At 38.5% G+C, this 27839-nt stretch overlaps 1 protein-coding gene across 2 annotated transcripts in view; it reads right to left on the bottom strand.

Annotated features, from left to right (window-relative positions):
• The window catches only part of ADCY3 (adenylate cyclase 3), a 105838-nt gene that overhangs the window by 57809 nt on the left and 20190 nt on the right, over positions 1-27839 (bottom strand). For both annotated transcript variants that reach the window (XM_088152159.1, XM_088152160.1), the window contains exon 3: positions 7137-7286. In XM_088152159.1, the coding sequence (XP_088008285.1) occupies positions 7137-7286 (150 nt within the window). The remainder of the gene's footprint in view (positions 1-7136; positions 7287-27839) is intronic.

Raw genomic sequence — 27839 nt, 5'->3', positions numbered from 1 at the left:
GCCTTTGAAGACTATCTGGAAACTACTGTTGGCCCAAAATATCAGTTCACTTTCTGGTTGGTAAGGGCTGTTTTAACAGGATTGGACTCATATTGTGGGCATTGCACTGGTTACCAATAGATTTTTTAAATACAATTCAAAGTATAAGTTTTAACCTATATAGTCGTACGTGGCTTGGCTCCCAGTTATTTTAGAAACTGTCTCCTTCAAACTAAATCTGACCTTCCGCTGTGCTCCATCTAAGAGGGGATGTTGGGTTCAGCATATCCTATCTGTTCCACTTACATACAATGGTGGGCCCATCACTGCAGTCCAACTTAGCACAGGCCCACAAGAGAAGACAAGCTACATCGAAAAGAAAAGAAATGCTCTGCCAAACTGAGGTTTTATTGTATTCAGTTAGCCATCTTCATGAAGTTTTTGTTCCAAAAGCAAGTTCTAATTTTATTTTGGGAATTGCTCTGAATGAAAATAACTTGATTATTAAGTGGATTTTTACTGAGGGCCTGGAGAGGGTTACTCTTTGGTAGCAGATACAGAGAATGGGTTGCTATGGGAACGGCACTGTCACCATGGTCTCTTGCTTGATTTCACTGAAAACGGCCAATCTATAATAGTATAAACAAGGGAGAATCCTCCCAATGAGACACAAGCTTAAATGAGAAATCTTAAACTCTAGGAAAGAGGTAAAATCCCCCTGAGTAGGAACGAAGATGGCTCTTACACATAAGCTGGAGATGGGCCAGTCACTTTCTCTCAGCCCAGCCTACCTTATAGGGTTGTTGCTGTGAGGAAAACTGGAGGACAGAGTGTTATGTATGCTCCCTTTTGCTTCTGAAGGAAAGCCGGGATATGAATCCAACAAATAAATAAGTACCCAACTAATATACTAAACAAACATCAAAATGTGCTTCTAGATAGAGGAGTATGTACCCTAAGGTCTGTCACAGAGTAACAAGGGGCTTAGCAATAAATTTCTGGTGGTCCTAATCTGCAGGTTGCCTGTCAGGAGGGAGAAATCATATTAGGCCACCAACAGGAGCTACCAAGAAGATTGCTATGAAATATGCTGAATATTTAAAAACCACACTATTAACTACGTATGACAACATTGCACTTTGCTAGACCAACTTTTTTCACAATAGAGTAGACCAACTAAGAAACTCTGCTTTAATACTTAGATTTGCCACAAATTCACCACATGACCTTTGTAAGGAAACTACTTTGTCTCTCTCTTTCATTTTTTCCACCTACAATATTCAGTATGAAATGCAGTCCTTCTTTACACATTAGTGAAGGATCATCATCATCATCATCATCATCATCATCATCATCATCATCATCATCATCCTGTATTAGATTTATATGCCGCCTGGCTCCCAACGACTCTAGGGGACCTTTGTCCATGCTGGGAGAAGTCACAACTCAGTGGCTGAACTCTTATTTTCCATGCCAAAGATCACAGGTTCAATCTTTTGGCTCCCCCAGTAGGGCAGAAACATTCCTGCTTGAGACCCTGCCAGGCCATGCTGACCACCCATCAAACCCCAGCAGCTGCTAATGGTGTCTATGTACTCTTTAAAGCACTGAGTGTCTTTGTAGAGTCAGACATATACACACACTGTAAATATACAAAGGGACAGTAGTGGAAGGATCACAGCTCAGTTGTAAAGGACATGCCTTCCCTACATTAAAACGGGAGATATGCCCTATCACTAGTCTGATGATGTGGAGGAGAGCAAGGATGGATCAGTGGAGGACACTGGTCATTTCCCCCCATTATATTCTCTACAACAGAAAGAGCTTAGGAGAAAGATTTGCTAAAAATAATACTTCTTACAGCAAAGTAACAACAATTCACTTTGGGTCTGACCAGATTCCTGCTGTTAGAGAAAACTTACATCAAAATTTTGATTTTAAAATGAACTTATCTTCAGAGGCTTTCTTTTATCATTCTTTAATTAGGTGATGACCAAAATACTCTTTCTATAGTGGTATTCCAGCTATAAAATATCCTTCCCCAGGGATACTTATTTAATTTCAGATGCAGACTTTACCCAGACTTTATCAAACTATCATGTTTATTTGTACAGTCACCATTGTTCCACAATGTACTATTTATGGCTGTTTAGGATCTCTTATTTTATTACACTCCATTACTGTTTGTATTACTGTTTGGTATTACTTCAAATAATTTTATTAAGAATTATAAATGAAAAGAATAAAAGTCAATACAAACTACAAAAAATACAAACAGAAAAACACAAAAAGGGGAGGGGGGAGTGTGGAAAAGAAAAAAAAAAAAGGAAAAAGGAAAAAGGAACTTCCCCTTCATCCCAGCAGGTAAAAACAGTTTTGAAAGCTTATCACCATCTCTAAATAAAACATAATCTCTCTTCTCCCCATAACTGATCTCTTAAATAACAAAAAACCAAAATCTAAATGCTTCATCAATCATTCTTTGTCAGCAGAAGTCCAGTAAGGACAGCCAGATATAACTATTTTCCTCTTTTAGCCCTGATCAAGCAAACCAACCTTATAAACCTTCCCTGAATTTTTAAAATTATTCTTTAACCCCTTCAAAAAAAATTCCCAGAGGTAATTTGCTGATCATCTGTGTATCCAAACAAAAATCCTTCAGAACTCTAACAGATTGTTTTTGCATGTCCGTTAGATAAAGTTTATCCTTTTGTTTGTCACTTCTAAAAATATATCCAGAACAAAAAAAATTATCCAGATCAATTTCCTGGTTTGATATCTCTCCTTTAGGGGATAAATCATCAAATGGATCCATTTGCATTACATTTATGTCCTCCTTCAAATTAATTTTATAAGCATCCATTACAACCTGTTCTTGTTTTTACAACTTCATTAAAGCATGTTCTGTCCAGTTTCTTAAGCAACTGATCCATTCTATCCAATAACTTGGCTGAGAGATATTTAAAAGTTTGCACTGAGGATTTCTGCTCCATTTTCTTTGTCCTCTGGCTCCTTGTAATGTCCAACCTTCAAGGTCTCCTTATCATAAAGTAACAAAAGTAATCACCATTTTCCCATGAGAAGTTATCTTATAATAAATTCAAAACTATAATTCCAAATTTATCTGGCCCCTTAATCCATTATTAACTTTCCAAAATCCATATACTAAGCACCCTTTTGCTGCATAGTCCAAAAAACCCATATATTTTAAAGATGTTTAAGATCAATTTTACAGCATCATCTTTTAAGCAGGCAGAGAATCACCTGATGAATACAGTAAAACCTTGCCAGTCCGAAGGGCCTTAATCTCTCCAATATACAACACATGAAAAATTAATCCAAAAAAGCGATTAAGATATAAGGCTCAGTTGAGCTTAGTGTCCATAAGGCTGCTTTGTGAGTGCGACCTTGACGTAATCCTAACTCCCAGCCACGACACTCATACATTGACCATAAAACATTTTCCACGGTTTACTCATGAGTAGCAGCTGTCTGGAGTCACATGGATGATCTCAACAATCTCTCCTTTGATCTGGAGAGATTATGCCAGCCCAGATCCAACATCCAACTACAATTTCCCTCACAAAAACTGTCTTACTAGCCAGCAAGACGTCAGCTCGCAATGGCATTCACAGGAAGTCCACTGTTTGTTAATACTTGATGTTGCTTTGAAAAGTCTCTGAATTTAAAAAGAAGGGACAGGAATATTTTGAATAACACCCAAACAAGTCTAATTGAGTAAGATCATGCTAGTATCCCCCCAGAAGGGATTTCTATAGTTTGGGCATCACAAAGAAATCCAGTCAAAAGGACTAATTTAAAATGAAAGGTCTTCATATGCTAGGACCCGTATGACTTAGAAATAGCACCTCACTCTGTTAGCTTTCACCCCAGTTCTGTTTCAAATCAGATCTTGCTTCATTTTCCCTCAGTTAGGTGAAAGACTAACACTAAGGATGGGGGGCTTTTACAAGAAAGGGCCCTTCAAGCTATGGTACTGACATTTTTTACTGCTTTTATGAAGAATTGCAAGATCTCATTCTACTAGCTTTTGGCCTTTCTCATTAAGATGAGCCAAGCTGGATTAACAGGAAGATATGGATCATGTTCACTTGCTACAGAACTAGAAAGAATTCTGATTAGTGTATCTATTGTCAATATATGTTGCTTTCTGCCAGCAAAAGCATCAAACAAGTCCAGGTCTTTCCATTACTGTATTTGTTTAGTATGGGATCCAAACCATGATCTCTGATCTGTTTCTTCTTAGGAATCCAGAATTAGAATTCTTGACTTATTCCTGATTTATTCTTGGCTTCTATTCCAGAAAGTCTAGCCAAGGATCCCTATTCACATGCCACAACAAACAAGCCCCAGAAGCAATTTATTTGTTTAGCCAGTCTGGATTGCAAACAAACTGAAGCTTTCAAAGTTTTTCACAAATCTGATTTAACATGAGTTGTGATTACAAGATAGTCAGCTATATAAATCAATATAGTAAATAATAAAGTGGACATTGGATGTCTCTATTTTCTGCTTTTTCAAGCTAGTCTCAATATGTGCTTTAATTGTGTTAGAATTTATTTTACTACTTTAATTGTGTTAGAATTTATTTTACTACTACATCCAGAACAGATGCATGGACAGAAGAAAGCAAGAAAGGAAAGAAGGAACAAAAATAAATATGGAAAAGATAATTTATGTTTAACAAACCAGATGGTGATTTACAGGTAGTCCTCGGCTTACGTCCATTTGTTCAGTGACCATTCAAAGTTACAGCAGCACTGAAAAAATGGACGTATGACCAATCCTCGAACTTCCAACTGTTGCAACACCACCCATGCAGATTGCAACATCGCAGGGAGCCACGGACACATTATCACCATATGCAACCTCCCCTGCCGGCTTCCCGCAAGCAAAGTCAATGGGGAAACCAGCAGGGAAGGTCACAAGTTGCTCCAATAAGTCGCTCCTGCTTTTTCTCCTGCCTGCAGCACCTCCCTGTCTGTGCATAACCTGCACCAGCCCTCCCCAACTTGCACGCAGCCTGTGCTGGCCCTTCCTCAGCCTCCCCCAACTCGTGCGCTTGACCTGCACCTTTGCCTCCAATCTATAACATGGCTTTGCCCAACTTCCCATCCTTTGAGATGATCAGTGGGTGGGGATATTAGTTAGGGCAAGGATGGGCAGAAAGTTGAACCAGGCCTGTAAATAATTCCGTAATCAAGTCTTCTGACCCCAGTAACTTAACTATCATAATAAAATGACTCCCCCAACATCCCAGCCTAAATTATACTGCTGAAATGAACAAAGCTTTGATACTTGAAATACATCCTCAGTTCAGAATTCTTAAATCCAAAATGCATGTCTTTTGCACCAGACCCTGATTGGTGTATCTCAAATGAGCAAAAATATTCCAACAGTAGCTAAGTGGAACAGCATTTAAATTGAAGAGGACTTTCAGCAATTTGATGAGGATATTCCAGAGAAAGCTGTGGAATAAGAGAGTGAAGACCAGAATTGGGCAAAAGTTTGGTATCTTAGTGTTATTAGACTCTTATTCTTATCAGCCCTAACCAATACAACCAATAAGATGATAAGCTGGGAAGAAATATTATTACTAATGTAAATATATCTAAAGAATATATCTTTTTCAAAAGACCCAACTGTCCACAAAGGTTAAAATAATACATGATCAAATTATAAAATTGCAAACCATTAAAAAAAATAAGTTCCAATAACATAAATCTGAATCCAGAATTTTGGTAAGGAGCAATTGTGGACCTGAACCTCTGAAGATCCCACTCCCATTATCAAAGGCAGGGAGTTCCATGTCATTGTTTTTGTTTTAAGTGATTGGTTTTCTTAGTCTGGACGTTTTTATATGAAATGCTGGTAAATTAATAAAGAAAGCTCAACCACAATCCCTAATTATTATAAAAACTTTGCACAAATCAAGAGCCATTCATTGGCTGTCCCAATATACATTTTTCCTGATGAATCAATAAACTAAGCCAAGCACAGATTTTCTTCTCTCAAAAGAAGCAGTACCTCAGTATTTCTCATCCTTGTACAAACCTTACCAATAATTCCATCTTCCACTATGTTGCTTTTAACCCACATAGGAAGCTTTTATCAGCTTATTCAGGAATAGAAAAAAAGCCATACTGACATGCAGTATAGACAGTATAGTATAGACAGTATAGACAATATACCTTGAAATATTTCATAAAATTTTATCTTCCCAAGAACTTAAATCTTACAATAATATCTGTAGCATTTAAATGATGCTCATTGGGAGTGTGCTATGAAATCTCTCAGGTGGAGTAGCAGGAACTGTCAACACACAATTGCAAATTGTATAGAACAGACCATAAAAAGGATACAGTGTTAAAATTTTAACCTGTGGGCATTGATCAGGGTGGGGGAGTGGAGAAGATAAAGGGTGAAATGTGTGGAATGATGTCATCATGCAAATGCCACAATTTATGTCAGATATCAGGATTCATATATGCAAATATTTGCATGATGACATCACCTGCATGTGTCATAACCATAGCAGTTTAGCAGTCTTCACTCAAGGACATTATCTCTTATGCTTTGCTGATGCCAGACAAAGACTATTCCCATTCTCCCAAGCTTTTAAAAAACTTTTAGCTATTTGTTTTGAAATGTATTTCTGTTCTCATTGTTTAAATTACACTGTTGTGAGCAACCCTGAAAACTACAATTAAAGTCTGATATAGAAATCCCATGGTCAAAATCAGTAAATAAAATAATCACCCCCATACATTCTGACTATCATTATCTGTTTATCCATACTCCAATATGGCCAAAGTGATACACCTCCATGATGTACAGCATTCAGCTAAAAACCAACAGTAGAAGTTTAACAAATAAGATGATGATGATGATGATGATGATGATGATGATGATGATGATGATGATGATGGTGGTGGCAGCCATACAAACTCATGTATCTGGAATTTGATGCAAAGTCAGTTCTGCCATGCACATTCATATATACCTACATACAAATCTAGAAATCAAAAACTGAGAAAATGGATTTTCCTAGATATTAAACCCAAGTTCTGACTTGCCCATGTAGATATGAGACAGAAACGAAATAGAAGCTACAGATGGAGCTCTTCGACTCTTACCTGCTGCTGACTTTGTTCCTCAAGGTTGAGCTTGACCTCCAGAGACTGCCGAGCTTCTAGGAAGGCTTTGCGGTGCTTACGGTCTGCCATGTAGTAAGACATGATACCCACACAGATGGTGCACAGATAGATGGCAACATTGGATAAGATCTTAAATGAAAGAGGGGATAAATTACAGTTATCAGCCATCACAAAAGAGAGGTTATTTTTTCTCTAGATGTGGAGTAAGCTAAAGAAGTGGACCTAAAAGGAAGAGGATGTAGAAAAAGATAATTTCAAGCAAAAGGAACAATACACAATGCAAGGATGCAAGGAAGAAGCAGGAGCATAAAAGAAGGCAAAGGCAACTAGGTGTCTATTTATATTTATTATATAAATAGAATTATTTATATAAAATGGAAAGAGAGGAATAACTACGCATTCCATTTTTAAAAAGTATTGGTTATTTTTCTATTTAGCACTTACAGAATACAGAAGCACAGAATACAAAGTTGTTCCAAGCAACTATCACAGACTTGGGCAGCTGCCAATCAATGGGTTAAAGCATATAAGATCATTTCATGCTGACATAACAAATAGCAAGCTCGTAAACAGTAACTGATAAAGGAACATTAATTTTGAGGGGCAGTAACAAGAAGAACTTGAACTGCCACCATGACCATAAAATCTGTCTAAGCTTTGTAACTGAATATGCTAATCATAGCATGAAAGTAAGCTTTAGCAGATACTTATACTGCAAGTCAGTCCACTGCTAAAGGTACAGGAACATGGTTTGGGGGAAAAAGCCATCCCAGGGTCAATGCCCTAGGGAGAGTGAATCTCAACTGTTCCTCAATATGCCCTGTGTCACACAGTATTCTGAGCTGCTTCCTGACAGATCTTTCAACCTACAATGTACATAGTTCATTAATTTCATGGAGTATCCATTCAATTCTGTAATCTTTAGTCATTAACTCATCTCCCCCATCTTCTTTCTTGATGGGAATAATCTATTTTTGTAAAAAGGATTTGTGAATCTGAGAATCTTATTTCAGCTTAAAACTGATATAAATAGAAAGCTAAATATTCCATTGTGTTTAAATGTTGTAAAAGTAATTTATCAGTTCAAGATTGCTAATATTTTTTAGAGTTTTCCTAAACCAATACGTTTAAGTTACTTCAAGCATACAGTATTGATAAGATATTAAGACTTTTTTTTTTTATGCAAAGGACAAACACCTAGATTTTCTTTATTTAAACTGAGGCTATCATATAGTAATGGGTAAATATAATTTTCCGGATTCTCAGGTTTGTCGTATTTTGATATCAATTTCTCTATGGAGTACATGCAATCAAGTAAAAATACATTATGGGCATAATTAGAAAGGTATTATGTGTCCTTCTGAGATCATAGCAGGGCCTAAGCTCTATTTTCACTCATAGCATCATTGTATTTCCTCTATTAAAGAGAGAGACATTTGGCACATTTAGAAGATATTGGGATGGAAATATGAGTTTCATTCCTATTCACATGATAAACATACACTCTGGGGATAATCTTTAAGTAAAACTAACAGGTAAATCACACAGAGCTAATAGTACTTAAGATCAGTTTATTGCTAATCAATTTTTTTAAACTGAAATATTGCAACAGCAACTTGGATTGCCTAAAATTGCAAAATGGCAGTATATTCTGTTAAAATCTCTACTGATTTCACAATTTGATGTAGATGGATTAGCAGCATCTAAAGTCCCAAATTAGTATCAGTACTGAAATATGTTTTGGATTATTCTAAATCTAGAGGTGTAATAAGGAAAGCATCTTTAGGGTCAAACCAGCCCTTCCCTCTGAAGGTAGAACCTAAGTACCTCAGAACCTGAGGTAACCTGTGCCTGTGGCTGAACAGCAAATTAGGTCCCTTCGTTGCCACCACCCCTTCATTATAAACTGATTCTCCCTTCCACACCTGCTCTCTGGGGAACCAGGAGAGTATTGAAGGGGAAATCCCCACCCTACCTGAGTCTGGCTAAATACAGAAGGGGAAACCAAACAAAGACTTTGGGAGTCAGTAGCTCAGCTAAGCTGAGGCAAGTAATAGAAAGCAACCGGTCAGGATTGAAACAAAAATTCAAAAGAAGATGAGGTTCTAAACACACACACACAACTACTGTTTAAAAAAATAAAATGCAAAAACAACCCTAATGCAATTCTAACTACAGCCAAAGCAACTCAATTTCCCACCTTGCCTGAGGTAAGCCCTCATCCAGGACTCCAGCTGACTCTCTCCAAAGAGTCTCAAAACTTTTCCCACCCAAAAACTGACATAACCCCCTTCTTTTCCTTTATTGGCCCTCAGGGGTCAGGTGACTTCCTCTGGGCACATCAGGCTGGCTTGTGATTTAAAGGGCCAGTTGCTCCCCACTACAACAGTATTCTTAAAATGAACAATTAAGGAGCATTGTTAAGTGTTTTTTGTTTGATTTGGTCCCTTCCAGTCACTCTTGACTCCTGGTAACTGCCTGGACCAATCCATGTAGTTTTCTTGGCAAGGTTTTCAGAAGTGGTTTGCCATTGCCTTCTTCCTAGGGCTGAGAGAGAGTGACTGGCCCAAGGTCAACCAGCTAGCTTTGTGCTTAATGCAGGATTAGGACTCAATCTCCTAGTTTCTAGCCTGGTACCTTAAACCACCACGCCAGACAAAACTTTAAAGAAACAATTACAATAAAACAAAGGGAATAATTATGAAAAAAAATCAATAACATTTACCCCAAGTTATAATTTAAGGGAAAATTGGTATATTTTACAGATGATATATAACTCTGTCAATAATCACAAAAATTGATAAATCATCAAATAAGAAATGTTGGGAATGTCATGATAAAGAAGGAACATTCTATCATATGTGGTTATGCAAAAAAATCTCAAAAAGTACTGGAAAGAAATACACAATATTATACCAAAAAAAATTATAATTTCAATCATACCTTAAATATTTCTGCTTGGAATTGTTCCAGAACATATAAACAAAAATATCATAATTTATTAAGATACATGTTGATAGCCGCAAGGATAAATCTGGCACAACACTGGAAAAGAGATACTTTGCCAAAAATGTCAGACTGGGAAACTAAACTTGGGAGTATACACAGTAATGGCAAAATTAACAGTATATATTCACAACAGAAGTGTAACTAAATTTAAGCAAGAATGGCTCCCTTATATATCACATATTACACAACAAGGCAAACTCTGATACTATGGTTTCCAAAGGAAAAAAAATAGACAAAGGGACTTAAATAGAAATCAGAAACAATTCCTAATGCTTATAAATATATTGATCACACTCATCAGTTGAAGCACAATGGGAGGGAAGAGTATAATTTGTAACCAAGAAGTTTCTTAATGGTTTTATTTATTTTTTTATTTTTCTCATTTTTTTCTTGTATATTAATACAATTTTTCTTTTCTCTTTTTCTTTGTGACTATTTGATTAACTTTCTGAATAATTTAAAACATGTAAAAAATAAAATTTTCTGATGACAGAGTGAGAGAATTTGTGAAAGGTACAAGGGTGATGAAAAGTAGCTGTGCTTGATAGGGAAAATGGAGTAAAATTAGAGCAAGTAAATGAATTTGTGTACATTTGTAGAAGTTTACTAAACATGGGGAAATGGAGAAATTCCATGATGTGCAAAATGCTGGTAGAAAGTTTGTTGAGAGGAATGAATGTTTGTGAGAGAAGTAAAAGTATCTATTTATAAAAGCACGCTTCTGCCCAGTTTGTCATGTTTCTCCTGGCATGTCAGGACAAACACAGAAGGTGAATGCTATATAAGAAGTGTACATTATAAAACAAGAAGAGATATTCAAGAATGAATGATGCTGAATTAATGTGGACTGAATATAATAGCACAAAAGAAGTAAATTGAGGCAGTTTGGTCACATAGAATGATTGAGGATCGAATCACAAAACCAATATATAAAGGAAAAGTGAATGGGTCAAGATGAAGGGGAACACCAGGAAAGTTCTGGATGGAGGTGGGAATCCAATGAAACTGAGTCTTTAGCACCTCATGGCCTACTGTCCACAAGGAGGCAGTGAGATGTACATAGAAAGTTAAGGATTTAATTTGGCACTCTGCTGCACTCTATTTAAGAGATTACTAATCTCATGTCACTTCCTTCCTTCTGCCTTCATTTCCAGGTATGCACAGAGCACATACGTCTGGCTCTTCTCTTGGCAAGATGTAGTTATTTAGGGGCTAGGGTTTCCTGTAAACTGATTTCCTTTTTACTATACTCATAAAACCTGGTTGAATAATACAGTAATTGCTCAGGTTAGATTCCTACTCTCACATGTACAAACAGAATGCTTCAACCTCCAGAAGAATGGGGTGAGGAAATCCTGAAAAAGAGAGAGATCATCTCAAAAAATGACTAAAGGGTGTTAGCTAATAATATTATGCTGGGAGGGTAAAATGTCTGACAAAACACTTGCTGATATGACAAAGGGTTGTTCCATTACCCCAGTTTCTTTAATATTCATAAGTCTGTTAATGTGGTATTGCAAAGATGAATCAAGTTTAAGATGTAAATGTGCTTCTGAATTAATTTAAAAAACATTGGAATGTATCACTACATGAAGAATTGTGAATTAATCAAATGGGGAGGGGGAGCAAAAAAGGTTATTCTTCAATGCTAAAAAGATGGATTTAAAATCTTGGATTAATATATGTGGGGGGTTTTCTGTTTATGAGCTGGTTCTTTATGAATGTAAAGAAAGGCTGATCAATATTACTTTGTGTAGTCAAGGTCTGATTATACATTTAAAAATTAGGCTGAATTATTTTCTGTAAGTAGTATAGTATAGTTTTGTTTCCTTTACTTTCTCTAGTTTTTGTTTTCTTTTTCTTTTTTTCCTTTTCTTCTTTTTCTTTTTCTATATATTAAAGCAATGGAACAAAAAATAAAAAGGAAGATCTAAGGAAATGCACAAATCCCCAAAGATGTCAGTATCAAATAGCATTTTGTTCCTTTATTTGGACAGAAGTCAATAGCAGCAGTTATGTCCTCAACCCTATTCTTTCCTGATTATCTAAACTGTTATAGATGTGTGTGAAGATATTATATACATCAACAGAATGCCAGAATGTCAAAATGTTACATTCTAAAATTAGGTCTGCACTTCATGTCAACCAAATGAATATTTTTTCCACATATGTAAATATATGGACAGCCATCTGTTAGGGATGCTTTAATTTGAATTCCTGAACTAAGCAGCAGATTTAAGCTAATGCCCTAAATGGCCCCTTCCAACTCTATGATTGCATGTTTTTTTAAAACCAGATTCTGAAGAGGAAAGAGCAGTTGCCAAACTTTTAGGACAATATTCAGAATTGTTACTTACTAGTAGGGACAGTTCCATTACACATTACTAATATGCCTTAGCTAAAGTCATAAATCATTCTGCTTTATTCTACCTTGGTAAGATCCCACCTCAAGTATAGTGTCTAGTTCTAGGCTCCACACCTAAAGAGAAACTAGAACAAATTCATAGAAAGACAACAAAGATGATCAAGGAACTAGAAACTAAGCCCTAAGAAGAGAGGTTAAAGGAGCTGGGTACGTTTAGTGTTGAGTGCTCTCATAGCACTCTACAAATACTTGAAAGGATATCCTACAGAAGAAGATTAGGACCTGTTTTCTATTGTTCCAGAGTGCAGACTACCAAATAATGGATTTAAGTTACAGGAAGGCAGCATCTGAATGTTAGAAACAAAGTTCTGCTAGTAAGAGTAGTTCAGCAAAAGAACCAATTAGATTGGGGACAGGTTCCTCTTTGCTGGATGTGTACAAGCAGAGGCTAGACAGCCTTCTATCTGAGATGCAGTAAAACCAACAAATAATTTGGATTCCTGCACTCAACAAAAGGTAGAGTTCAATGGCCTTACTGACACCTTCCAACTCTGTAATTCTGTGAATCCATTAGCAACAGTTTCTCTACCAGCAACAATCCTTTCATTGTTATAAGTGAGAAGTGAACATTATGACAGAAGATTCAAGAAATGGCAATGAATACTTGAAATTCTAGGCCTCTAACTTTTTTTTTTTTTTAAAAGAGGTCCATAGAAGCATGCAATTTTTCTGCCCTTAGAGTGATGTACTGGGAGTCCCATTTCAAAAAGTCAAGGGTAAAGCTGCCACAACATAAACTCTGATTTAATGTATTTTGCATATAATTAAAATTAAATACAATTAAAATGCTTATTATCCAGTCATGTAATGAATAAATTTCCTGTCCCACTGAAAAGTATAATTTGGTAACAATATCTGGAGTTATTTGTGGATGGCAGCTAAGGCATTCAAGAGCCAAAAAAGGTCCCTAGGATTTTGGTAGTATAGTATACCTCTGGTTTAAAATTAAACCTTCAATAGAAATGAATGGCAGAAATAGTTGTATAAGCAAAAGAAACAGTGAGACAAAGACAGAAAACAGTAAATCAACAAGAAAAAGCTAACACCCAGATATCTCATCAGCAATGTTTCAGATGCCATTGCTCTTAGGTCTTCATTAAAACCTGATAATGTGTTTTGGAAAAGAAAAAAGCATTGTCATTTCTCTAGGCATTTGAATATCAAGGGGCAAGAAGGCATCTGGGGAGAGCAACTTTTTAAACACAGCTGGCATCCCATAACCACAGAGCAAACAGATTCCTATCAAGTCCAGAAACCAAACCGCATGGCTTGGATGACTGCTGTCAAAAGGTGCCTATTTTTAAGGATTTTATTTACATATACAGTCTTAATGGATCAATGTACTTCTGAATGTTCCAACTATCCTGTTTTGCTTCAACTGGTAGTGAAGGTATTCCTAGTCACCTTCCCCAGCTGATGCCTTTTTGGTGTGTTGGACTTTCAAATCCAGAATCAGATCGTTCCCCCTCAACCATTCTAGAATGATTAATCACCATCACCCCAGCTGATACGGTTTTACGTAAGGGACAGTGTCCAGATAGTTTTAAAAGGAGAATTAGCAAATGCATAAATGAAAGCTTTAGTCATGATTGCTAGCAATATCATCTGAGTAGAGCCTCCAGATAAAAAAGCTATATACTGTATCTCTAAACAAAACATGCTGGGCACAAACTACAGCTAAGAGCTATTAACTTCTGGCCCCATTCATGACCTTTTGGAAGCTGAATATGGAGTCAGCTGCTCACATCTAGAGATATTACAGTTTACTGCATTTACATCCCATTTCTTTTCCTCACAGAACAGAAGACAGCAAACGTTATTCACTTCTTTTTTATTCTCAAAGCAACCCTGTAAGGCGGCTCTGCTGACCAAAGAGTGATGAGTGCAAGATTCTCTAGTGAACTCCACAGCTGAGTGCAAGTTTGAACTTGGATCTCTCCAGAATTACTGAGGCTGGAGTGAGATTTGCAGAGGGATTCGTTTGCTTGTTTAAGTACTGTATATTAAGCCACGTTTAGAATTTACACTATAGCTTTCGTGTGTTTCTAAAATAGTGGGAAATTACCCCACTAATTTTTAGCAAGTATAGGTGGAAGAGGCTCAGAGATGCAAAATTAGGGCCTATAACCTTTACAGAAGATGATTGATGAGATGCTGTTAATTTATAAGGAATTATAAGTCCTGGCACTCCTGTAGGGTGCAAACTTTCAGGAAACATCTGCCTAAGAGCTTGGCCGATGACAGCATTTCCCCAGTACTGACTAAATCTCTCATCTGCAAACTGTAGTTGAAAAGTCATTGCTGTCCCTTTATTTTCTGAAGTTTTTATGTCACAACACAGGCTTACTGCATCTTTCATTCTCAGTCAGTGATACGCAGCACGTAGGATGAAGACACTGGATTAGCGTGCAAGGGATGGGGAGTTTTGGACTGCTGCCCAGACAGTTCACTTTTCCCTCTCACCATTTAAATTTGGCTGGTGGATGCCAATAAATGTTTATATTTCACAGAGCACAGGATTTTAATCATAGTGAAGGCAAAAATAAATAAAAGGGTTTTTTTCTTTTTGAACTGCAATAGGCCTATTTTACAGCTTAACTGTAAAATAGATACAGTTTTTAGTTCTTTCCCACCTCAAAATGGATGGTGATTGTGTCACTGGTTTTCAGCAATTATGGATAGAGAAAGATATGAAGGCCATAAAAAGAAGACTTGGAGCTCTTGGGGAGACAGGTTGCCTACCCATAATCAAGAACATGCATGAAAATGGTTCAACTACAGCTACTTCCTTCCTAAGCCAAGAGTATTCAAAAGTCAGAAGCAAACCAAGGTAGTGATAGCATGGACATCTATTGCCTTATGCAATTCTTTCACTCCACTAGAACCCAAGTACAAAATCAGCCCATCATCTTGACAGCAGCAAAGCAAACTAAATGGGTCTGTTCCTTTCTGGTTGGCTGTAATCCGTAATCTCCTTCCTAGATTTCACGGTATCCTTTCTATGTTTTTCCACGATATGCTTTGTGTTTTGAGTATATCAATACACTGCAAGTACTTCCTAGTTGATGAGATCCAAGAAATGGTATACTGGTTTACAAAGTAGTCTCTACATCAGAAATCTCACTTTACACAGAATAGCATAAGCATAATTGGGGTAAAACAGGGGCTTGGTTAAGCTTGTGGCACACTGGCCAAAATGTGTCAAAACTGACCAGTACTATCTTATCATTAGAAGGAAATGTTGCAGATTAAGATTGCTAACTTAGTCTATACCTTCTTTATCTCACAAAAAAGTGTTACCTAAAAGCTCCAATTGACCAAAACCATGATGGATGGCAGAGTTCAACATCTAGAAGCCCATCTGATGACAATAATGGAATATGGAAGATCAAACTTAGAATGTAAGAATAATAAATGGTAAAGAGAATGAATTAATAGGTATGTTGCGTGGTTATGTTATTAAGGGAAGGGGGAATGATGCAGAATGCCCCTTGTTTAATGTACTGATAAATATATAAGGGTACTTGCAGTGATTTTAGAGGTGCATTGGTTCAGGATGTGAATGTACATGCATTTTTGTATAGAGATGATGCCATTCTGTTGGCTGAGAACCTGAATGATCTATAGCATGATTCAACAAGGGGTATGGATTTGAAAATTAATGTATCAAAGGCCCAGATAGTTGTGTTTGACAGGAAAAACTATATAAAATTATTGCAACTTATTGGTTAATGTATTTATATATTTATTGTAACTTCTCTGCCACTTTAATCAAACCATCTCTAAACAATTAACAGATTTACAGAGACATATTCCCATCATGCTATTCTATTATAAGCAATGTTATATAAAGCACAGCAAGGGAGTAAAAATACCAAGCAAAGAAATTAAAGAGATGAAGTAAGAAAAGGAAGTATAGTTAAATCTGTTTTACACAGACACCATTCATTATACCTATCTATATCTTTCCATCCTTGTGGATGATCCTTGTTTCCACTATGATTTTGCAATGCTTCATGTACTGCCTTCTGTTCTTTATACTTCTCTTTTTGAAGATTTCATAAATTCCATTAAATCATAACTTTTTTCAGTCTTCCTCTTCCTCGATTCATTCACTCTTCCTTCATATACTAGTTGTGTGACTGATTCTTCTTCATTCTCTCTACATAACCATGCCACCTCAATATATTTGTTTCATACTAGTTGCTCAGTTTTATATTCAATCCAAATTCATTCAGCACCCATTCATTCTTGACCTTCTCTCTTTTTGTTTTAACACATCACTACTTAAGTACTGTATCCACACTTGTTGTTACTGTTTGTTTAGATACCCAGTTCCCATTTCCATATAACAAAGCAGACAGAAGCACAGAAACACAACTTTTTGCTTCTAACAACAGTTATGTTTCACATATTACCCACTATCTTTCTACCAGTATTTGCATGTCTTAAAATTACTCCATCCGTTTTCCCAGGGTCAGCAAACATTCTATTAAGGTACACAAATACTTGCTTTAGTTTTTTACCACTTATGTATAATTTGCAATGCTTCACTCCATTTTTGTTGGAGAAGTTGTGCCAGTTGGTTAAATCTATGTTACCCTTTGCAGGTATCTATAGCCCTATTTTCCAGAACTTTTGTAAATCAGCCAGCACTCCTAGAACAGAGCACAAAACTGGACACTCCTGGTCAAACCAGGGTATGTAGTAAACCTGCCCAAATATGTGGAGACTGCATCTCAGAATTCTCCAGTAATGCTGGCAAGAAATTCTGAGAGCTCCCAGGATAATTAGAGTGCCAAGTTGGTGAAATCTACTCTAGGATTTGGAATACTCTTCTCCACCAGCCCCATTGACTATAATTCAACCCTTCTCTCAGCATATATACTGTGAACCTCAGAGCTGTTCCAAACGAATTAGTCTGTTCATTTTATAATGCCGGGATGCACAACCTGCAGCCTTAGGACAGCATGAAGTCCCTAAGGCCCTTTGTTATGGCTCTCAAAAACTCAACTGACTTTAACAGATGAAAACCGACAGTAGTTTCTCACCATTCTGTGTTAGAAAACATATGAAAACAGTACTGTAATATAAACCCCTAGATAAGAATATCACTGTTAAAAAACAAAGAAATTTAAAACTTTCCCCAAAGTACAGCCTCATCCACATTTGTAATAGGGTCACAAGGTGGGTGGGGCCATAAAGCCTTAAATTTAAGGGTGGCTCTTGGCACCAAATGATTGCTCAGCTCTGCACTGAGGATTCTGGAACCAGTGGTTAATAATTGCTAAAAATTCTACAAGTTAAAACAGGAAAAAGCTCCATGTAATGAAGTTCTGCCTGACCCCTTTGGAAAACAGAAGAAAAAAATCCATCAAACAATGCTACAGAATTCCTGAGCTAAAAGACTGCGACGTTTTAAAATAAGCAGAAAGATGACTCTCATCTTTCATTCAAGTGCCTCTGAAGAAACATTTCTAAGAAAAATATAAGGGAAACCCACTCCATCTCACGCCCCCACCTTCACCACCAATATTTCTCATACATGTTCACCACTGACTTGCCATTTTTAACACTCTGGAGTTGTCATGACAACCATCCGTGTTCTACAGCACTGAAAATGTGCTGGCTTCAAGGTAAGTTTTAAAGCCTAGTCATTACACCATAATACAGACCACAACAAACCTGCACCTGTGAAATCTATCTCCCTCCCTCCCTCCCACCCCTATGGGTGCTTTGTGTCTTCTTCAATCTTGGGTCCTGGGAGTTTGAGGATTCTGCGCAGTATCTTAGCTGTTCCTAGCTCTGCACTCTTCTGGACAGGGAGCTCTGATATTGTTCCTGAGATCTGTTGCACCCACTCTCCCAGCTTAGGAGTCACAGCTCCAAGTGCTCCTACCACCACTGGGACCACTTTGGCCTTTACTTTCCACATCCTCTCTAGTTCCTTCTTTAGCCTCCAGTACTTCTCCAGCTTCTCATACTCCTTCCTGATGTTGCTGTCACTTGGCATGGCTACATCGATCACCACTGCTGTCTTCTGGTCCTTGTCTACTACCACGATGTCTGGTTGATTGGCCAGTACCTGCCTGTCCGTCTGGATCTGGAAGTCCCATAGGATCTTAGCCGTTATTCTCCACATCCTTCTATGGAATCCCCCATCTGGACTTGGGAGGGTCAAGCCCATTCACTGTGCAGATGTTCCTGTACACAATGCCAGCTACTTGGTTGTGCCATTCAGCATATGCTGTTTCTGCCTGCATCTTACACCCTGCCACTATGAATTGGACTATCTCTGAGGCCTCTCTACACAGTCTGTAGCTTGGGTCCTGTCTAGTGTGGTAGACCCCTATATCTATGAATCTGGTGCTTAGTGCCTGTTCTTGTGCTGCTATGATCAATGCCTCAGTGCTGTCTTTTAGTCCAGCCCTTTCCAGCCACCGGTAGGATTTCCCAACGTCAGCCACCTCAGCTATCTGTCAATGGTATATCCCATGCAGGGGCTTGTCTTACCATGGCACTTCCTCTGCTTGAACTTCCTCCCAGGTCTGCTGCTGCCTCAGGCATTCTCTCAGCAGCTTATCTTTGGGGGCCATCTTACTGATGTACTCCTGGATGCTCTGGGTTTCATTCAGGACAGTGGCTTTGACACTCACCAGACCCTGCCCTCCCTCTTTCCGGCTGGTGTAGAGTCTCTGGGTGTTGGACTTGGGGTAGAAATCTCTGTACATTGTGAGGAGCTTCCAGGCCTTCACATCAGCAGCCACCATGTCCTCCTTTGGCCAGCTCACTATATCAGCAGGGTATTTGGTAGGGCGCAAGTGTTGATGGTGTGGTTCTTGTTTTTCCCTTTGACCTGGCTCTTCAAGACCTGCCTTACTTTTTGATGGTACTTGGATGTTGCTGTGTTCCTTGCCTCCTCAACATGGTTCCCATGTGACTGTGGGATACCAAGGTACTTGTAGCTGGTCTGTATGTCTGGCCCACTGGTAGTTCCATTCCATCAGTCTTAACTATCTTCCTTCTCTTTACTACCATCCAGCCACACTTCTCCCGTCCGAATGACATCCCAATGTCCTCACTATAGATCTGTGTCAGGTAGATCAGCGAATCGATGTCTCATTCACCCTTAGCATACAGCTTGATGTCATCCATGGAGAGGAGGTGGCTGATGGTACTTCCACTCTTGAATTTGTATCCATATCCAGTCCTTGTGATTATCTAGTTGAGGGGGTTCAAGCCTATGCAGAATAGCAGCAGGGACAGTGTATCACTTTGGTATATGCCTCACTTGATAGCCACTAGTGGAAGCTGTCTTAAGTTGCCTTCCAGTGTTGTCTTCCACAGTCCCATTGAGTTCTTGAGGAAGGTCCTTGGTGTCCTGTTGACTTTGTATAGCGCCAGGCATTCACAGATCCATGTGTGTGGCATTGAGTCATAGGCTTGCCTGTAGTCAATCCAGGCTGTGCTCAGATTAGTCTGTCTAGACATTGAGTCTCGGGCAACTGCTCTATCTATGAGCAGCTGGTATTTTGAGCCTCTGCTGTTGTTCCCAATGACCTTCTGAGCTGTGCTCATGTACTGGCCCATCCTGTAACTTGGTGGCTATGATGCCTGATAGGACTTTCTGTGTTGTGGGGAGACAGGTTATTGGCTGGTAATGGGATGGTGCTGCTCCCTTGTGGGGGTCCTTCATGATCAGCACTGTCCTTCCTTGTGTTAGCCAATCTGGGTGGGAGCCTGCTGCTAGCAGCTGGTTCATCTGTGCTGATAGGCGTTCATGCGCTGCTGTTAGTTTCTTTAGCCAGTAGGTGTGGATCATGTCCGGGCCACGTGCTGTCCGGCTCTTCATGTTCTTGACGTGCTGTTGGATGTCTGCTACTGTGATGGTGACTGGTTCCTGTTCTGGGAGATTGCTGTGGTTTGCTTTCTGGTCCTGCAGCCCCTTTGCACTGATGTTACTGTATATGTCTTCGCTTTCTCTCCTATGTTCTTCCAGTACTGTTCAATTTCTGCTGTTGGTGGCTCTGCTGTTACTGTGTTGTGGCACAGCAGTTGGGAGTACACCTTGGATGGTTCTTTTGAGAACAGGACATTTATCTTCTTGGCCTCTGCTTCTCTAATGGATCTCCTTAGCCTGATAGCTAGTGCTATGAGCCATTGTTTAGTGGTCTTTAGGGCTGTGTTGGCAAACGTGTCAAAGGTGACATGCCACAACATTTTGGGTGACATGCCAGTGTTCACCAACACCCAAGAACAACTAATCTCCCTGTTTGAGTTAGCAAAGGAACCGAGTTTATTTTACTCGTATTTCATTTTTGTAATTATTTGACATTTCTTTATGTAATACATAGCACCACACACGATTGGACTGTATTTTTTTTAAATAAATGAGTATGTAAAGAATTGTCTCTAGGGCTTCCAATGGAGCCAGACTCTTGTATTTTTTCAGTAGCTGAGGCTTATCCTTAATCTTCACACCCTTCTGTAGTTCCACCAGTTGACTTCTCTCTGAGTTGCCTTGATCTCAGCCTCCAACCTCATTTTCCAGGGGGGTATGTACTGCTGTTCTTCTTCAAGTATCTCCAGTCTTACAGTGGCTGTAGTGTATGCCAGTTCATTGGTTTGAATTATGGTGGTAGTAGGGATTGTCATGAGGGCTCTATTGGCATCTTGTAGCATGCTATCTGATTTTATATATAAATTTATATATAAATAAATAAAACCCCAAACTGGAAAAAATATATTCCAAATGAAAAGTGTTCTACATTTAGCTATTATGCTTTTTCTCCCAGTATCGTACAGATTTTTCTCACCATGGATAGGTAGTCGAGGTGGAAGTTTCATCAGTTGTTGCTTTATCTGCTAGGCCACTGTTGCAGGAAATGGACAAGAAAAAGAAGTTGGCAAAGATTCCCTGAAATGTTTGATCTGCAGAAATTAGTTGATGAAGCTTTGTCTATCCAGATGCAAAGCAACAGTTAACAGCTGTTACTGAAGGAGCAGACTGCTTTCAGAGATGATACATAGCCATTCACTGGAGGCTTTCAAGCAAAGCTCTAACAGCCCTCCACCAGTGAAGTCTACACTCCAGATTCTGCAGCAAGCAGTTGAACTCGATTACATTCAAAGTCTCCTTCCAACTCTATTTATTATTTATATTTATATCCTCACAGAACTAATGCAGCACACACAATTCTTTACCCTGCCCATGTATTAATTTCCCAGCAATCATGAGAGGTAGATTAGAAAAATAGGAAGTTGCCACACTGTTATCACTCCAGTCAAGTATTAACTACAGTGACTGGCAATAGCCGTTTAGGGCTTCAAGCAGGAATCTTTCTATCCTACCCGAAGATATCAGAGACTGAACTTGGGATCTGTGTTTTACGCACACCCCCAACTTGTTACATTAGGCTCAGAAAGACTAGTCAGCTCAAAGTCACCCATTGACTAGATTCAAACAAATCACATTAAGCCATGTTTTGTTTAACAATGACTTCAAGAATAAGCCATAATTATCTGGGTTAACATATCATGATAAGTTATAAATCATGGTTTAGAAATCTCAGTGATTGAGTTCATATAAGATGCTAAACTAAACAAATTGCATTATGGTTTACTACTATGTGTGGAACATACCAATGAGTTAAACAGCTGAGAGGATTTGAACCTAGCCTTCAACCATCCAGATCAATCACTGGCCTGCATTGTCTCTCATTTCTCATTGCCACAGATCAAGCTACTAAAAGATATGTAGAGAACTATAGATATACTGTAATGCATTGTCATTTTGTTTAATCCATTTAAACTTTGGCCTTCTGAAAGTTTATGACTGCATGCCTGACACCAGTCTATCTGCATTACATTTTAGCTTTATTCTAGAACAAAACATTTGTAAATCTTATTGTGAGGATGGTCAATAACATGAATGGTTTTATAAGGACATGAAACAAATATGGATTAGGATATGCAAAGCATACTGTTCCACGAAGTGAAGATTCCCAGGATACCACAATGTTTCATTCTTCTTTCTAACTGTACCAATCCAGCCACTCCACAGGGACTGTGGAGTCCTTGGTGTTCTCTGAGTTTGGTTTTTTTCTTGCAGACGTTTTGTTACCTGACTAGATAACATCTTCAGTGCTTCAGGGAGTGGAGTTTGCTGTCTGCTTATATACAGTAGCTTGCCCTGTCAGTGTTGGGGTGTGTGTGTGTTGTTTTCTCCTTGGTAGTTCCTTGAATAGGCTGTTGTTTACTGCTTCATTATTTGTCTGAGTTGGTAGTTCCTTGATAAGGGTATTTTTTTACTGCTTGTTTGTCTGGTGTTAATCCTGGTGTTAATCCCTACTTATCTGGGTGTTGATTGCTGGAGGAGGTGTTCTGGTCTTTTTGTTTCCTTTTTTAGCTTTTTATTGTCTCTTCTGAATGGTGTGTAAATGTTGTTTATCTTTCTGTGCCTGTTGATGACTGACTTGTCTAAATACCAAGCTTCCAGGAATTCCTTCATGTTTTTGGAATTAGCTTTCCACAGGGATTCTGGTAATTTTCCTGAAGTACCTATTCTGGAACAGGAAATGGTTTGTGGTATTCTAGAATATTCCAGTAGTTCTTAGAAAGGTCAATTTTATACATCCCTAGCATGGAGGAAGAAAGGTTTATCAATGGCAATTGCTCATGATATCTCAGTGGACCCTCTATGCTTAGAAGCACTATATCTCTGAATGAATATCAGATGCTGAAAACAATGGTAAGAAATATTTATTACTCTCATATTCTGTTTAGCCACTGTGAGAAACAGGATGCTGGATTTTAATGCATTTTCACCTACCTAACAATAATGCCAGCCTCCCTATAGTAATCTTGACTTGCTGTGAAAAACAAATTAGGAGAGAGGAAAAAATGACCTTGAGATGAGAACTGGAAAGAGCCAACAGCATTAACTACCAACTTCTACAAAAAAAGATAAAAGTAAAATAAAAATGAACAGGTTGCCTTAATGAGTACAACATTCATTTTCTGAAAATAAATCTGTACAATGTGAGTTAGAGTACTGTATATAGTGGTACCTCGGGTCACAAACGTTTCTGTTCATGAACAATTCGGGTCACGAACAGCACCGTTCGCAAAATTTTGCTTCCGTTCGTGAACTCCGCATCGGGTGACGAACAGGATCCACGGCCATTTTCCCTGCCGTGACACGTGGTCGTGGCTTCCTGTAGGGAGGGGGACTCTCCCTCCAAGCAATAACCGCCTCCCCACCCGCCTTCCTGTCCTCCACGCCAGAAGTCGCGTCGAGCAAGGTTAGCGTTCTCTCTCTTCATACTGTACTATACTGTACTTTGTTCCATATTTTTGTGGTTTAAAAAAAAAATACATATGGTTCAGAATGGATTAACCGTATTTACATTGAACCTTATGGGAAAATTTGATTTGGTTGGTGACCAAAATCGATTGGCGACCAAATTCATAGGGGTCAGAACAGATTAACCGTATTTACTTTGAACCTTATGGGAAAATTTGATTCAGGTCGCGACCAGAGTCGTGGAGCGAATTAAGTTCGTGACCCAAGGTACCACTGTATATATATGTATGTATCTATGTATTGTTTCCTTTATGTCTCACCTTCTTTTTGGGAACAAAAACAGCACACGCTGAAGTCTTCCCTCATCCACACTGCAATAACCTGCAAAGGAGGTTGGGCATACAATGAGCACTATGGTCAAGTGAGACCTGAATTCTAATCACCTTAGTCCAGCACATTAATCTGGGGATAAGCAGTGTGGAACATACCTGCATATTCAACTGCATTCCTGAGAGCAAGGGCTGGCCCACACTGAACTCTACTTTAAAAAAAAAGAGTAATTATTGTAAATAAAAATGGTAGAAATCTTCTAAGAGAGCTAAAACTTAGCAGATCTTTGAGTTCTTGCAGGGGATCTATGCAAAATCACATAATGGTACCCACTGCTTGAAAGGTTTGTTAACCCCACCATAATCACTTTGCTGTGCTGACTTTCAACAACCCCACACTGAATTGGCCTAGGACCATGGAAAGTGGTATCTCAATCTTTATTCAAGGACTTGTCACCTTCCAAACTAATATATATGTCTCTGAGTAAAGGTATGATCGGGGGGATATAAAATGGGGAAGGATGGGATCTTCAGCTCCAATTCCTTTTTACTACTATCTGAGAGCTTCCATCACCTAATGTGGCAAATGCCCTATATACAAATAACCAACATATTCTTGGAATGCCTGCTCTTGTGTAATCCAAACAGTACTATCCACTCACAGGAGAACCACTAAGATTGCTGAAATTAAAAAATGTTAAAAATAATAATAATGAAGAAATCTCTAAAGAGACTGATGTTCAGTGGACACAACATGCTGAACATCTGGGTATGTGAGAACAAGGAAGCTGAATGGAATGAAGTACCCTGGGAGTAGGGCAAAGCTACCTAGAACCATGAACAGAAACTCTTCAGGCTGCAACACAAAGCTGCAAAATCAATTTGTGCTTTGTAAAGCATATATCCATATAAGACACGGAAATAACCAAAATTAGATGCATGTGGTGGATTGTCTTCCTCTTTGTGATTTGGAAATAGCAAAGACTGTGAAAACATCAGCTCACAAACACCAGCTCCTCTCTCTCTCCCTCTCTCTCTCATATACCTGTCTGAGCCATATGACATATGATGAAATCAAAAGGTCTCGCTCCTATGAAAGATTTGAAGCAGAGCAGTCCTAAAATCATCCCCTGGCTTTGTTATTATTGTGCACGCTTTTGACTCAGGAGGTGGCTAGTTCCCTGTGGAGACCGTCCAGGGCTTCAGTTGCCTGCGTTAAACACAAGCAATTAGCTTTAAAGAGGGCAGGGAGACAAAGTGTCTGAAAACAAACAACCCTCAACAGCGGAGAGGAAACATAAATGGAAAGAAAAACCAGTAGGGCTGACAATCCCCAAACATGTATCATTCATGTAACAGAAATGGTGTGGACACATGAATTCCTCTGATTAGCACTGGACTGACCAAGCCGGGAAGCTTCTCAGCCAAGAGACGACAGAGTCCAAGAAGGAGAAGTGGCAGAGTTTTAAGCTGAACAGCAATGAAAGTTTTTGTGGGAAAACAAACAGTGGATTTAGGCCTGAATTTACCGTGCATCATTCATGAGCTACCTGGAACAGTTTCAGTGAGGTTTAAAACGAAAGTCCCTCTGAACATGTGAAATCATTCATTCAGTTATATCATATTTCTCTATGAGCCTAACATGTCTTATGATAAGCAACATTTCAAAAAAAATCTCCCATTTGTTCAGTGACCGCAAAGCATATTAAATTTCATAACCATCTTATGGAACTGAGTGATAGACTTTAATAGAGAACCCTCTGCACTCCTCAGAGGACTACAGTTCCTAGGTTTTCTTAGTACGGAGCTTACGGTCATTAAACAAGCTTGTGTCTGCAGTGTAAATTCCTCTGAGATTTTCCATAGTTTATTGAGTATACCTTACAACAGGGATCAGCACGTTTTTCAGGTGATGGACATCACTATGTGTCCTTGCTTAATGGTATGGGTTTAATGGCTGAAATCTTACAAAATGTTAGTGATATCCTTAAGATCTTGAGAGATCTCATGCAAGAGCACTGAAACCTCATGAAATCATTGTGCAAATAGCTATTAGAATTTTTATTGTGAGGTTCCTTAAAGGCTACCGGGTGTTGTAGGCATCCTCCACACTGAGAATCACTTCCTCAGCCTTGGGAGGAACAGGTTGATTCATTCACTATCGTGAAATTCACAAATTTCAAATTGGTAGAACATCTCTAGCTTGCAGCTAGTCTGGGGAGAAGAATATAAGGAGGACGGAGGAAGCAGTATAATTAAGTTTGGGATAAGGCAATCAAGTAGTCTGTCCAAATCTGATCCTCGTCCCTTTTGCTCACCAATTCTCCCATTCACCTTCCTCCTCAACTGCCATCTTTGCTGGTACATCTCGTCTATTAATATTACTTCCCTAGAGGGAACTTTCCAAAGGTTTGTATAACAATTATAATAATAATAAAGTGGTTCAGCAAACAATGTTTATTTCTGAACATTATGTTCCTCTTTTTCCATCTGGGGCATGCTGCGTTGCCAAGGTTTTCCTGGCTGGGTACTCCCTGTACCATCAAAATGATCAACATAGAGAAAACCAAGAAGCAGCTCACCAGGCAGTCACTGTTACGGTAAAAGCTGGGTCACCCAGACGCATTTCCAAACTGCGAGCGAGGGGACTCTTTGCTTCAGTTGTAAACTCTCTCTTGCTGGTTAATGTAAATGTATAAACACTTCATTTTTAAATTCAATGTATTTAATCAATTTAATTAAGCAATGCTAAGCACTGTACAAACATACATGACATATCTATATTATATCTCTCTATATATCTACAGTATAGCTCTATATATCTACAGTGTGTGTGTGTGTGTGTATATATATACACACTCACACATCTATCTATCTATCTATCTATCTATCTATCTATCTACCTACCTACCTACCTACCTACCTACCTACCTACCTACCTACCGTATCTCACTTAAAAACAACATCACATAGCCAACAATAAGAAAAATACCATCCACCGATGTCAGAGAAACATCTGCCATGCAAAGTCACAAACTACTCTTTAAGAATACTGTTTCGGTAACCCAGGCTGGGATACATCAAACAGAAGTGGCAGGGGTGATGGCTCCCTTGTTTGGTTGCTATTAAAATTTATTTTCTTGGACTCTTTTAGCTTTGTCATTTCAATTCTCTGTAATCTTCCTTGAAATATGGATTCATACTTATCATTTTTCAGGATGAAAGGCAGAGTGAAATCTACATATTACTCAGAAATAACCCAGTGAGTGACTTCAATGGGTTTCTTCTCTAGTGAATAAATATTTACTAGTACTGCATTTTTGTTATGCAAGATAGGAAGAGATGACAGCTGAAATCAAAACTGGAGGTCAAAACACTAACATTTTGAGATATGCAGATGACATGACTTTACTTATAACAGTAAAAAAAAGTCTTAAAAGAAAGCATGAAAACTATTTTTTATAAAATAGAATTAGAAAGTGAAAAAACTATGTTAACCAACATGCTTAGCAAATTCATGATGATGAAGAGGTGATGGTGGTATATAATTTCATTTTCATGAGCTCAATAAAAGATAGAACGGACAGTGTGCTGAAAAGTAAGAAGATTAATCC

The sequence above is a fragment of the Python bivittatus genome, unplaced genomic scaffold, assembly GCF_059951505.1.
Source record: "Python bivittatus isolate LINGU-HERP-01145 unplaced genomic scaffold, Pbiv_v1 ctg000690_np1212, whole genome shotgun sequence".
NCBI lineage: Eukaryota > Metazoa > Chordata > Lepidosauria > Squamata > Pythonidae > Python > Python bivittatus.
The sequence above is the reverse complement of the archived record's forward strand: the minus strand, read 5'-3'. Positions and strand labels throughout refer to the sequence as shown.